General features: G+C 31.9%; 1 protein-coding gene across 2 annotated transcripts; it reads left to right on the forward strand.

Moving 5' to 3' along the window:
- The first annotated feature begins 241 nt into the window (after window positions 1-241).
- On the forward strand, window positions 242-12,530 carry LOC130641832 (sodium/potassium/calcium exchanger 3-like). 2 transcript variants are annotated; one of them, XM_057448819.1, is made up of 21 exons: window positions 242-466; window positions 3,306-3,422; window positions 3,886-3,962; window positions 4,095-4,169; window positions 4,573-4,657; window positions 5,517-5,620; window positions 5,699-5,773; window positions 5,900-5,925; window positions 6,177-6,230; window positions 6,896-7,008; window positions 7,573-7,638; window positions 8,244-8,307; window positions 8,637-8,736; window positions 8,843-8,907; window positions 8,984-9,063; window positions 9,279-9,369; window positions 9,935-10,013; window positions 10,097-10,211; window positions 10,303-10,409; window positions 11,030-11,095; window positions 11,406-12,530. In XM_057448819.1, the coding sequence occupies exons 1-21, from the start codon at window positions 334-336 to the stop codon at window positions 11,556-11,558; spliced, it is 1,845 nt and encodes a 614-aa protein (XP_057304802.1). In that variant the 5' UTR covers window positions 242-333; the 3' UTR covers window positions 11,559-12,530. The 2 variants fall into 2 exon arrangements, with proteins under 2 accessions (XP_057304802.1, XP_057304803.1); XM_057448820.1 differs by lacking the exon at window positions 7,573-7,638 and having other exon boundaries at window positions 244-466.
- Window positions 12,531-12,875: the final 345 nt, after the last annotated feature.

Here is a 12,875-nt window from a genome sequence, read left to right on the forward strand (position 1 = left end):
CTATAAAAATAATGGTATACATGTAAAACCTGCCTATTTGCTAGCTAATGGCCAATTTTTTAAAGTTTTAATTTTTATATACTTTATATTTTTAGCTTAGTTAATGATTATGATGTGTGCATAATTATATTCTCTTAATTTTCTTCTTATCCACACTAATTTTTATAGCATTGTATAACTAGGTATTTTGTGAAGTAGAAATTTACTTACTTTTGGCATTGTCTAGCTATCTAGCTAGCTAGCAATAATTATTTATATGCTTTTAGGTAGATAAACAAACTGGAGCATTCATTATATCACATATTTTAAATTTATATTTGCTAACTTCACATTATGGTGACGACTGCAAGATTAACACACCTTTCAAAGAAAATGGGAAGAAGAAGATTAATTTTTGCATCATTATCATTTGTGTATATATTTGGCAGTTTGTGTTTAAATCAATTTTCTACTTCAATAGAACATGGTAAGTTTACTCTATATACAGCTAAATATATATTTTTTATGTTTACTTAATTCTTTGTACTATCCTTCACAAGCATTTAAAAAAATAGTTTTACATGACTTGAATATAATTTGAATAAATCAAGCAAAAAAAATTGTGAAAAAATGAAATAAATATATAGGTAAGAAAGTTAATTTTAGTGTCTTCCAAAAGTTTATTCCAAAAAATACATAAATTTTCCTATCTGGGACTGCTTTTTTATCCCTGCATATACACATTAATTTATAAGCATTACAATCTTGTATATTAATGCCTAAAATCATGAAATATAAAACAATCATTTTTATTTTTAATGCTTTTCACAGGATTTCATTTATTTTAATAGAAATTAACGAAAAGAAAATTCCAAAGGCTTATGTTATAAAATTATACAAAAAATTAAAGTGAAAGTCCTGGCCTCAGCAAAATGAAAAAGAGGAAAAAAGTGACACACCCCTCTTAATAATATCTTAAAAAGGTCTTTATAAAAGTTACATTTAACCTCTGACATTCAATATTTTTGTTTCTGTGAAAATTGACACTTTGCAAAGTTTGGAACTTGACAAATTAGTAGATAATTACTAACTTTTAATTTAATTGATAACCCTATTAATTTCTTCTAATAATTTATTTACCATTGAAATATAATAATCTTAAACAAAGCTTAAATCAGTTATATGTTGCAGCATTATCATTTCTCAAACATTAATAAACCATATGTTTAAGAAATGATAATCCTTCAATGCTCTTATATAATTACTAAAGATTCAAACCAAAACAAAAACTTTGAAGCCTAATATCTTTAACATACATAATAGTTAAGAAAATTAATTTCAGTGAATTTTGTATTTTTATTCCGAAAAATCTATAAATTTTCCCATCTGGGACTACTTTTTCACCCCCTGAACATACACATTCATTTATAAGCATTGCAATCTTGTATATTAATGCTTAAAATCATAAATTATAAAATAATCATTGTTATTTCTAATGCTTCACAGGATTTCTTGTATTTTAATAGAAATTAGCAAAAATTAATTCCAAGGAATTATGTTGAAAAATTATACAAAAATTAAATTAAAAGTCCTGGCATCAGCAAAATAGAAAAGAGGAAAAAAGTGAAGTTAAAATCATAAAGTATAAACAATGATTGTGTTTTTTAATGCTTCTCACAGGCTTATGTTGAAAAGTTATACATAAATTAAATTAAAAGTCCTGGCATCAGCAAAATAGAAAAGAGGAAAAAAGTGAAGTTAAAATCATAAAGTATAAACAATGATTGTGTTTTTTAATGCTTCTCACAGGCTTATGTTGAAAAGTTATACATAAATTAAATAAAAAGTCCTGGCCTCAGCAAAATAGAAAAAAGAGGAAAAAAGTGATACACCCCTTTTAATAATAGCTTCAAAGGTCTTCATACATTAAACTTTTGACATTTTTAATTTTTTATGAATTAACAATGTCACCCTTAGCATTAAAAGGAAATGGGGTTAAAAAAACATAACCTTTTTTATTCTTGTGGTGGAAACTTTTTGACCTTCATGATGTTCTCATTCATTTTTTAATATTTGACACAATTTTACATTGTGTGCAAATGGGTGTGCGAATTGTTTCTGTGAAAATTAACACTTTTGCAAAGTTTGGAACTTGACAAGTTAGTAGATAATTACTAACATTTAATTTAATAACGCTATTAATTTCTTTGTTTGTTGTAATAAATTATTTACTATTGAAATGAAATAATCTTAAACAAAGCGCATGGTCTGTTATATGTTGAAGGATTTCTTGAACATTAATAATATGAATACTGCACAGGCAAACCAAAACAATAACTTCAAAGCCCGATATTTTATATGGCATATTCAGATATGTAAAATAATAATTTAAGTGAAGAATTGTGTGGTATAGTCAATGAATTACTAAAAAATGACTATGTTCTATATATATTCCGAATGCTCAAGTGAAAATACAAACCTGCTTTTGTATGCAAAATTCAATTTGTAAAGTTGTGTTAGAATCATTCAAAATACTATTTTTAAATTTTCATTAGTAAATGAATAATAATGTGGCCACCAGGTTTTCAAAATTGACCAATATTTTCAATATTCATTAACTTTGCAGTAAAATATGTTACACTCCTCTCTTAGCACAGTGTATATTTCTTTAGTCTTGTTATGCTCATGGAAACACTTATTCCAGCCTCGAAATATGCCTAAATGTTTTGCTGACATTTCAAATTTTTAAAAAACTTTTAAAAATATTTTCAAAACATATTAGAATTTTATGTCTTAAACATAGGTGGAGTTGCTATTACCCTTTATACAGTTCAGTTATACTAAATGTTTTTTACAACCCCTCACAAACAATATTAAGACAAGTTGGAAATTTTTAAGTTCTTCTAAAGCACATGATTCTGTACATTACTCCGATCAGTTAAACATTCTCTGTTGAGAATGAATACGGATGTGCTATGATAAATATTCACCTATATGTATACACACCATCCGGATAAACTATCTGAGTTCATCACTAACATATAGCCGCACGTAGTGTAGTAGGTTTGTCTGCGGCTCCCAGTTCTGAGGACCACGGATCTAATCCTGCTCACTGCTTGGCAGTATGTTAGTGATGAACAAAGTAGTTCTTCTTCAATATGACTTCGATCAGTGTTTTAAGCCCTACACAATAAAGTGAACGTTAAACTAATGTTTAAAATGAACAAATGGCATATTAATGGTGTCATTAAAATAGCTTAACTCAATATTTTTTCATTGACTGACTCACTGCATATAGTAATACTTCTTGTTTTAAATTATTTTAGTTGCGTTGGAAGAAAGTTCAAGCTATGGTTCACCTTTTGCTCGGAAATTATTATCTGTCAATGATACAACGAATAGCACAAACAGTAACTCAACTACCAACAAATGTACACAACCTAGTAAGGATTACATTATTCTAGTATTTGTTGCAGTTGGTGTTGAATCTGAAAGTTAGATCACTGCCTTACCCTTCAGCTAAATGCCAAGATGCTGCATTTAAGACCCACAATACTACGTTACATAGTTTGTTCTTGAATTAAAGAATTAATATATATGTTAACATTTTACAGGAAAACAGGAGAAATCCAAAACTGCACTTTAAAAAAAATTGTAGTTTTGATATCCCTAGGGTAATTTAGTGTCTGGAAATACAATTTGGGTGTAGGAAAACTTTAAGAAATTTTTTTTTCAGTTTTTACTGGAACACCATTCTTAGTAATGCTTAAAAAGAAGTTTTTGTTAAAAACAAAGGCAGCATATCATATCAATCACTCCTGCGAGTTATATTGGTAACTTTTCAAACCAGAAACTTGGTAAAAATTGAGTGAATACTCTCTATATATTAATGTTCATCCATTTTAGGTATAAAAGAGTTTCCAAAAGATGTTTTTACCCAGCAACAAAGGCGTTATGGAGCTGTCCTTCTCCATGTGTTTCTAGTATGACAATTTAACAATATGTATGTTACAGAATTTGTACCATGTTGTGCAGTTCAACTTTTACAAGGTGCATAAATAACCGTCTACTCATTCCTAATTGTAAAACTTCTCACAATCAAGTTTTCTTTTTAGGCAATATACATGTTTGTAGCTCTTGCATTTGTATGCGATGATTACTTCATATCAGCCTTAGATAAAATTTGTGAAGTGAGTTGTTTCTTTTGTTTATCACACTATGTAGTTCAGTTAATAGAATGCTAAATAGGTTCAAACTTATTGTAGTCTTCATGGCAGTAATAAAGTTGCTGCATGTGGCCTTTAATTAACTTCCTAAAAGCCATGTCAGTTCTCATTTAGCCTATAAATTGACGTAATGCAATCTAGAAACATGACGTCCTGATTTGTTTTTTTCATGGCCCAACCTGTAATCTAAAAGATAAATGCATTGTCTGTCTGTTTGCCATGTGTTAAAAGCCACAGTTTTAAAAGATGCTTTTCTCACTATGAAAGATGGTATAGAACTCAAGCTATAACATTGAACCTTTACTGTATCAACACAAAGCTTTAAGTAAATAAAACAATTTTGTTTATGTCTTAATTCTGTTTTTAGAGATTGGATTTATCTGAAGATGTTGCTGGCGCAACTTTTATGGCTGCCGGAAGTTCAGCACCTGAGTTGTTTACTTCCATAATAGGTGTGTTATACAAAGATGGAATAATTCTGCTCAAAATACACTCTAATATTCAGTGGTTTTTATCAGCTTGACACAAAATTCTATTTTCTGATGGTTTACACAATCAACTTTTACTTATTAGTCACACAGAAAAAACAAAATTAATAATATGGACAACTTTTTCATTCTTCCCTCTTTGAAATTTATGAAATGTTGCTGTTTTGTGTTTTCTGGCAGTTCTAGACAATAAAATATACACTAATGTCTATGCAGCCATCCTTTTTGTTCAATGGCTTTAGCCAGTAGAACTTTAAAATGGGCTTCTTTTTTTGTGGCCATTTTTACTATCGACACTAGTAAAGCATGGTAGGGTACCAGTCTAGTGTAGCGGCACGTGAGTTATTAGTTTTTGAGTTTTGATAACAGTTCAGTTGGTTTCGCCAGTTTCAACAAACTACAACGGTCGTTTGTTATTTTTTTGTGATCTGAAATTTTTAGATAGATTTGTATTTGATTACAAGAAGTTTCAACAGGCTCAAAATCTTTCAAAAAAACGAAATAAATCAAAAATTGGTTTTTTTATTGATTTTTACGTTGCATCTAGTTTTCAAAAAACCGGTGTTTGCAAACTTGAACTCATTTTTCTACTTTCATTTTTTTTCGTCTTTTGCTGGGCCAGTTGAAAATAATTAATTATTAATAACGTGAGCATTTTTTCTGCACAATTGGAGAACTAAAGTAAATACTCATCGCAGAGGATATAATAAACCAGTAATACGCCGTAGAACATTCTGCCAACACGGTGGGTTTATTTATTTTAAAGACGAATAAATTTTATTCTTTTTAGATTTCATTTAATATTCTTTATTGCTGTTTTTAGGTGTTTTTATAACCAAAGGAGATGTTGGCGTTGGAACCATTGTTGGGTCGGCTGTGTTTAACATTTTAGTCATTATTGCTTTATGCGCCTTATTTGCTGGACAGGTACGTTCTTCTTCGTTAATGTGTCCATTTGTGCTTTGTCTAGGACTTGTCCCGGAATAATTGTAATTTCTGATTTAGGTTGTTCAATTAACATGGTGGCCACTATTTCGAGATTCTATATGCTACATTATATCTATTGGTGCACTTATTTGGGTAGGTTGATTTCGAGATGAGTTTGACATAGTAAAAAAAATGCTGTTGTATTGCAAATAAAATGTGATGGATAAAAACAAAAACTGCTGCTCATTTTGTTTTCAGTATCCTCTGTTTTGTGTTTAGACCCTGCAGGATGGTCTGGTCACTTGGTAAGTATTATTTGTGTGTTGACCTTTGTTTTTACTGCAGCTTGTCTAATTTATATGTAAGAGGTTTGTTATTCTAATTTATATGTCAGAGGTTTTTCATCCTATACTTCTCGAAAGTCTTTTTACAGGAGTGTGCCATTTTGGATTGTCAATTTTGCTGCACCTTTTTTTTACTCTTTATTTTATATTTTCTGGAATTTCATTTGAATTTCCATGTCATCAGTTAATAGTGAATTCTGTATATTTTTTAGGTACGAGAGTTTAACCATGATTCTGTTATACATTGCATACATAATATTTATGAAGTAAGTGCTTAATAAAAATGATGGTAGTAATGTTTATCTTAGTTAATGTGCTGGAATTAAAAATTTTGTGGTTTAATTATTCAGCAAATCCTCAAATCTGTTTTTTTGTGGTAGAAAATTTTCATGATATAATGTGGATGAGATCAAGGGCCCAATAAATTTTCTTTGAAAGAGTGAACTAAATCTGCACCCAACCATACACTTCCCCTGGCTAATTAGAGAGGCGTCAACTACTTTAGAGAAATTATTTTCGCCGGAATAAATTTTCGTGAATTTAGCGAGTTTTTGTCAATACATCATTATTGGGAAACTCACTTTCAAAAATATTTTAAAAATTTCCGCAAAATTTAGTTGTTTTCTCCTTTTCGAAAAACTATTTACGATATTTTTTTCTTCTGATTCACCTAGAATCTGAACAATATATACATGAATTTCACCTTTAGTCTTTATTTTATGTCTCCTACATAAAAGGCCCTTGAAAAGATGGTATAAATTGAGAAATTAAATGTGAAAAAATCCTTTTTAACTTTATTTCTTGCCAAAAATTAGCACTTGCTAAATTCGTAAATATTTTATTTTTAACGCTTCTCGCGAAAATCTGCTCCGGCCAAAATGAAATTCCATAAGGTACTCTTGTTGGAATTTTTTACACATGTTCTTTCCAGATTTAATCCAATTTTTCTTGGCTGGATTAATGCAAGAAAGGCGAAAAGAGAAGCAGCACAACGGGATCGTTCGGGTTCCACATCACCTCTTGTCGAGGATGGTGTACCAGCAGGTAGGAAATCATCTCGGTGTTAAGTAATGAAAATAAGAGAAACGGATTGAGTAACAGAAGTCAATATCTTCTAAGTTAAAAGGTGTTACTGCGAAATAAAATTAAGATTTTTAGCCTGAAACAAAATATCAAACATTTAAGAAAAAAATAATCCTTAAAAAATAAATTATGAGAATAGATCCTGTGTAAATATTTCATTCTAATCACTACCACCATTTTCGTTCGTTTAGACTGAAATGTATATACGTGCCAACATTTTCTCCTAACAGTTTATTCCACGGCATTATGTTGATAAGCTTTAGAAATGTCTTAATCTGTTACGTCATTCTTGTTGAAGTCTGATTAAGCATTCGCCTTGTTGCCCCTGTCCATTTTATTGATCATATAGTACTACTCCATTCCATTTGAGAACAAAAAACCTCTTTAACTGATTAGAGATTGATTTTTAAGACCATCCAAATAGTGTGGCGTTTCACTAATAAAAAAGAACCGGTTTGGAAATTGTAGAAATTTGTCAAAAGTCACAAATGCTTATTAAACCACATTTAAATCATTCAATTCTAGCCATTAAACATTGTGTTGAATCACATGTCAGTCTCCATGGCAACCATGATTATGATAGCTACACAGGTAAAATGTTGATAACGCATTGGCAACACCTAAGCATCTCATACCAATAACATCACATCATACGTCACATAACCATTTTAAACCTTGACATGCTACTGTTAATGACTAACCATGACGTGTGAGAAAGTTGAGAGCTTTTTACTGGAGCAATTTATAACCATCAAGGAATTGATTTTCGCAGGAATTCGGGTGTTTTCCATTTTGAACAACGTTTTATATTACTTCTTCCTTCTAATTAACCTAAAACTACATACAATATACATATGTAAATTTCAACTGTAGCAGTCTTTATTTTACGTCTCTTACATATTCGCGCACTTTAATTAGGTCTTACCAGCTTCGCGAAAATTAGTTCTAGCGAAATTAAATTTTATTTTGAAACATTTCTCGCGAAAATTAGTTCTCGCGAAAATTAGTTCTCGCGAAAATTAGTTCTCGCAAAAATTAATTCGTTTCAGAAACTACTATTCTTAAACATGCTGCGAGGTAATTCGAACGGTTCGAGATTTTACGACGTGTGCAAATTTGACAGCTTTAGAAATTACGCTCCTACACCCCCTTTTTTTGTATTTCAATGGAAGTTTTATTTATTTTCAATTTGACAGTGAAATATACAGAAGATAGAAAAGTTAGTACACACGAACAGATCGAACTTCAAGAAAATCGCAGGTGAGTGTTCATTTACACAAAGTTGATCATTACTTCTACCATTGCTGTTTTAGTAAATATGCCAAGTCGTTTCTCTCCTCGTTGTTTTCGGTGTCGTTTATATCATCTTTATTTGTTGTTGTTATTTTTTGTCTTCAATGTTTTTGTAGTTGTTGTTGTTGTATTTGATTTTGTTGTTGTTCGCGTTTTTATCGTACCGTTGCCGTTTCGGTCATCGTAAATCCCATTTTCGTTGTTGCGTGCTTGTCGTTTTTGGTGGAGTTATCGTGGTAGGCTGATATTGAAATCGCAAATCTACATTGTTATGTTTTTTAATTTTTACAATAAAGGCGACCTACTTGGAAAGAGCTTGGCTTGATGATCATGCTGACGAATGAGTTCTCACCAAGTACGAGGTTTCGAGCTGCGTGTCTTATTGTTATTATGAGGGTAAGCACAACAAATTCACTTCGATAATTTTATTTTTGGGTGTTCTACAACTTGCTGGAGTGATGATGATATTTGTATACTCGCTTTAATTATTCAACTTTATCAGGATCAGGAAAACAGACCTACAGCTGGAGAAGAAGAAGAATTTAAAAACGAAGAAAAAGAACCTAAGTGTGTTTGGTTTCAACTTTTCTATTTTTTAACGAATATAAGAATATTTCTTTCATTATTTACTATTTTTATTTAGTCACATTGCTCACGATTCTACACTAAATGCAAGTGGAGATGGGGATGAAGAAATTGAAGGGACACCATTCCTCTACCCCCGTAAGATTTCATTCTGTTTTTTTTTATGAATGTTTGAATAGGATAACCTTAAAAATCTTGTAATTTTATTACAGTACACAAAAAAGACGTAGTAAGAAAATTGGCTGTTAAAATTTCGCGGAATTTGGTGCCTGTTAAATTTAAAACCTTTAAGGGACTTTTCGTTAGCATGTCTAGTCTATTGTTTACGAATCCATATATTTTGATCATTGTAGAGGGTTCGATTTTGCAAGTGGTATTCTGGGTAATATCATTACCATTAGTCATCGTGCTTTATTTTACAATTCCTGACTGCAGAAAACCAAAGTATGTACATTTTCTTTTCTGAACGCCGCCCTCTTATGCGCCCCAACCTTTGTTTGATATGCATCGAATCTACTGAAGAACCATAAAATAAACGCCTCTTTTTTAGTTTATCTAACACAGTAACAATTAGGGAAATGTTTAAAAAAGTCTGCAAGAATACTTTTTGAAATGGCACGAGTCGAACTTGTTTTCTATCGGAATGCAAGCAAAAAGAAGAACGTACCTTAGCACTACCTTATTACCGCGAATTTTATACGAATTTGACCACGTAAAAATTTGGCATGTGCTTTTTACTGCATACGCACTAAAATCTACCTGAACAAGCCTGTATGCAAACATTTAACGACCTACGACGATCGGCTGACCTGTAAATTGATTTTTTTTTAAAGTTTTAATCCCCCTACAGAAAAGTCTCTTACTACACCTTGCACTGTTGAACAGGATGGTAGGGGATGTAGAGTATATAATTATTCTCTTTTTATTTTGCGTCTAATGTCAAAGTAACATCTGAAGCGAGAAACGTGTGTTTTCATGCCTTCTTTAAGTCCTTATATTTATCTTATAGATATGCTGCGTGGTACTTGCTCACTTTCTTAGCTTCAATTTTTTGGATTATGATATTTTCTTATCTAATGGTTTGGATGGTAAGGAATTTTTTTTTTTTTAATTTTTTATAAACCGAGTAAACGTGCATGGCACTACTCATTCTTCTTTTAATCTTTTCTAGGTATGTGTGATAGGTTACACTCTGGGTATACCAGATGTTATTATGGGTATCATTTTTCTTGCTGCTGGCACGAGTATACCAGACGCTATCTCAAGCTTATTGGTTGCTCGAGAGGGTAAGTTTTTAGTGATGGATAGAGAGAACAGTGCAATTCAACCGTCGTGAGGACTATCTTTAGTGTTTAAATAACTTTCTCTCTTACGAAGGTCTTGGTGATATGGCGGTGTCGAATTCAATTGGTAGCAACATATTTGATATTTTAATTGGCCTTGCTGTGCCATGGTTAATTAAAACTGCCACGAGTGGACAAAAGGTGAGAGACTTGTTGATGTCAAGGACGTGTTAGCCCATTTGATATAAAACACCTTTCTTTTTTACTTACTCTTTTTTCATTTAGAATTAACCTATAACTTAAGTATATTATGAGCCTCGCGTTTTTTATTATTACTATTATTTACCCAGGATAGCCTCTTCAGTTCCTATTGGTACTGTTATCAACGAGGGTCCTGCGAAGGGGGTCCTAGCGCATTTAAAGCTCCCATTTGAGCTACGAAAGTCGTAGAAGCACAGCAATCGCTCAACTAGACAACCGCCTAAGATATCAATCCTATTCTCATGCTGAGCGCTAAGCAGAAAGGATAGATTCACACTTTTATAGTCTCTGGCATGACTCGGCCGGGGTTTGAACCCAAGACCTCCCGCACTGAAAGCGAACGCTCTACCACGAGGCTATCAGTCGTAAAGTTGAATAACACTAAGCACAGCCAAAGCAGATATTTCGGAAATATTTTCTTGTTCGTCTTAACCAAGAATATTAGGTCACACTGCAGTACTAATTTATGGCCCTTCCTCTTCTTTACTGTGTCGGCGGCCCTGGGTTCACATATTTTATACCACAACGAACAGTTATGTCATAAAATCTACTATTTTTAGGTTGTCATTAACAGTCGTGGAATGATTTATTCAGTGATTCTGCTGTTCGCGTCGGTTTTATTAACGGTACAGTACTTTGTTAGTATTTATTTGTGTATTTTACTTAAATGGAACTCATTTTTCGCACTCATCTATTTACCAAGGAGAATTATTTTTAAACTTTTAAGATTTTTATGTGTTTATCTTACCTTTCAGGAAGACGCAGTAGTTTCTTGTCAAATTTTGCAACAGCAAAAATTGTTAAAAAATCTCACAGTGGACGAGAATGACAAATCTTAAAGACCTTGATTTAAATTTCTGAACAGATACGCATAGGTTTTATAGTGAACAATTAGTAAAAAATCGCATAGATAATGTTTTACCTTCTCTATTTCAGGTTCTGATAATCCATTGCAACAAATGGCGTCTCGACCGTAAACTTGGCGTCATATTTACGTTACTCTATCTTGTATTCGTCACCTTCTCCGCATGTATCGAATTTAATTTATTTGGCTTTGTGAACTGGCCAACATGTAAATTTACTGGCTGAACAACAAAAATGGAGAAGTGAGGGAAAAAGCGAGATATGTGGCGTTTTTAGGGCGTGACCCGTTGGTGTGTTTCACAGTAGTGAGATGACAGCTTTCTTAACCATTTTGAATAAATTTTATTTGGAACGAGAAGATCGTAATGTTTACATCTGGTGTTTATGTTAATATAAATCCAGCTGGTGTGTTCCACGCCTATGTGGTGTAAACTGCGCCTTAAAGCGTATATATTTACTGTAAATATTTTATATGTTTCCATAAATTTTTGGGCGGATTCCACACTAGAAAAAACGGCAATGTCGTTCGAAGTATGTCTCGTAGTTATGTTTTTTTTTAATATTTTTCCGTACTCTTACAAACATTTTGCGAGATTTTTCAGCATCCTTGAATTTCCTTTATTTTCGCCTTTTCTTCTTCACATTACGAGGAAAATGTTTTTCTACACTAGCAATGTCTTTCTTCTCTAAATTTTATAGAAAAAATGATTTGGATTCACGTTATTTAGTCTGCGCATTTTTGATTGTACGGATAAAGCCCTTGCAAAAATTTAATGCGTTTTCACAAGACAACCAGTGATACATATTTTCTACTGTATATTTTAAATGCTTAGATTTATCTCTTTAATAATAACCTGTTTTGATAGGCTATCCAATAATAACCTGTTTTGATAGGCTATCCAATAATAACCTGTTTTGATAGGCTATCCAATAATAACCTGTTTTGATAGGCTATCCAATAATAACCTGTTTTGATAGGCTATCCAATAATAACCTGTTTTGATAGGCTATCCAATAATAACCTGTTTTGATAGGCTATCCACCACCTTGTATTTGAGCATTGCACTTCGAAGTTAAGCAAGCTTCTGGTGTTTTGTTTTTTATTGTTTTTTTAAAAATAAAATATTCAATTTTATAATTTTTTTACGCAGGAGTTTAGAATTTAGTTTTTTAGAAAATAGATCAGTTATTATTTTTCCCGCTGTTTTCTAACTCCTTGTGCACTTTACTGTCCTGGTTACGTTTCTCTCGGCCGTAATTTCAAAAATATTTAACGGACGAAACATGTCACAACTACATCAAATAGCAAAGTGTCCGAGAGGTCTTATTCATAGAGGCTTACGCTAAAAAGGGTGCTCGCTAGAAAGCCGTTTACTGAAGGACAGTTTACTAGAGAATTTTTAGATATCACTTCTTGCTCAAATACTTGATCACGTAAGACCGTGGTAAGAAAGTTGTCGTGGGACAATATAACCAAACAGAAACAATACTGTGCAGCTAGCAGGCAACAAATCATACCTTCAGATTGTTTAGTGGTTCAAA

The sequence above is a fragment of the Hydractinia symbiolongicarpus genome, chromosome 4, assembly GCF_029227915.1.
Source record: "Hydractinia symbiolongicarpus strain clone_291-10 chromosome 4, HSymV2.1, whole genome shotgun sequence".
In the NCBI taxonomy this organism is placed as follows: domain Eukaryota; kingdom Metazoa; phylum Cnidaria; class Hydrozoa; order Anthoathecata; family Hydractiniidae; genus Hydractinia; species Hydractinia symbiolongicarpus.

Excerpts from the sequence above, each read along its gene's own strand:
- LOC130641832 (XM_057448819.1), top strand. The coding sequence starts at position 334 with ATGGTGACGACTGCAAGATTAACACACCTTTCAAAGAAAATGGGAAGA. Across the intron at positions 6,231-6,895 it reads GCATACATAATATTTATGAA|ATTTAATCCAATTTTTCTTG; the intron begins GTAAGTGCTTAA and ends TGTTCTTTCCAG. Across the intron at positions 10,014-10,096 it reads CTTATCTAATGGTTTGGATG|GTATGTGTGATAGGTTACAC; the intron begins GTAAGGAATTTT and ends AATCTTTTCTAG.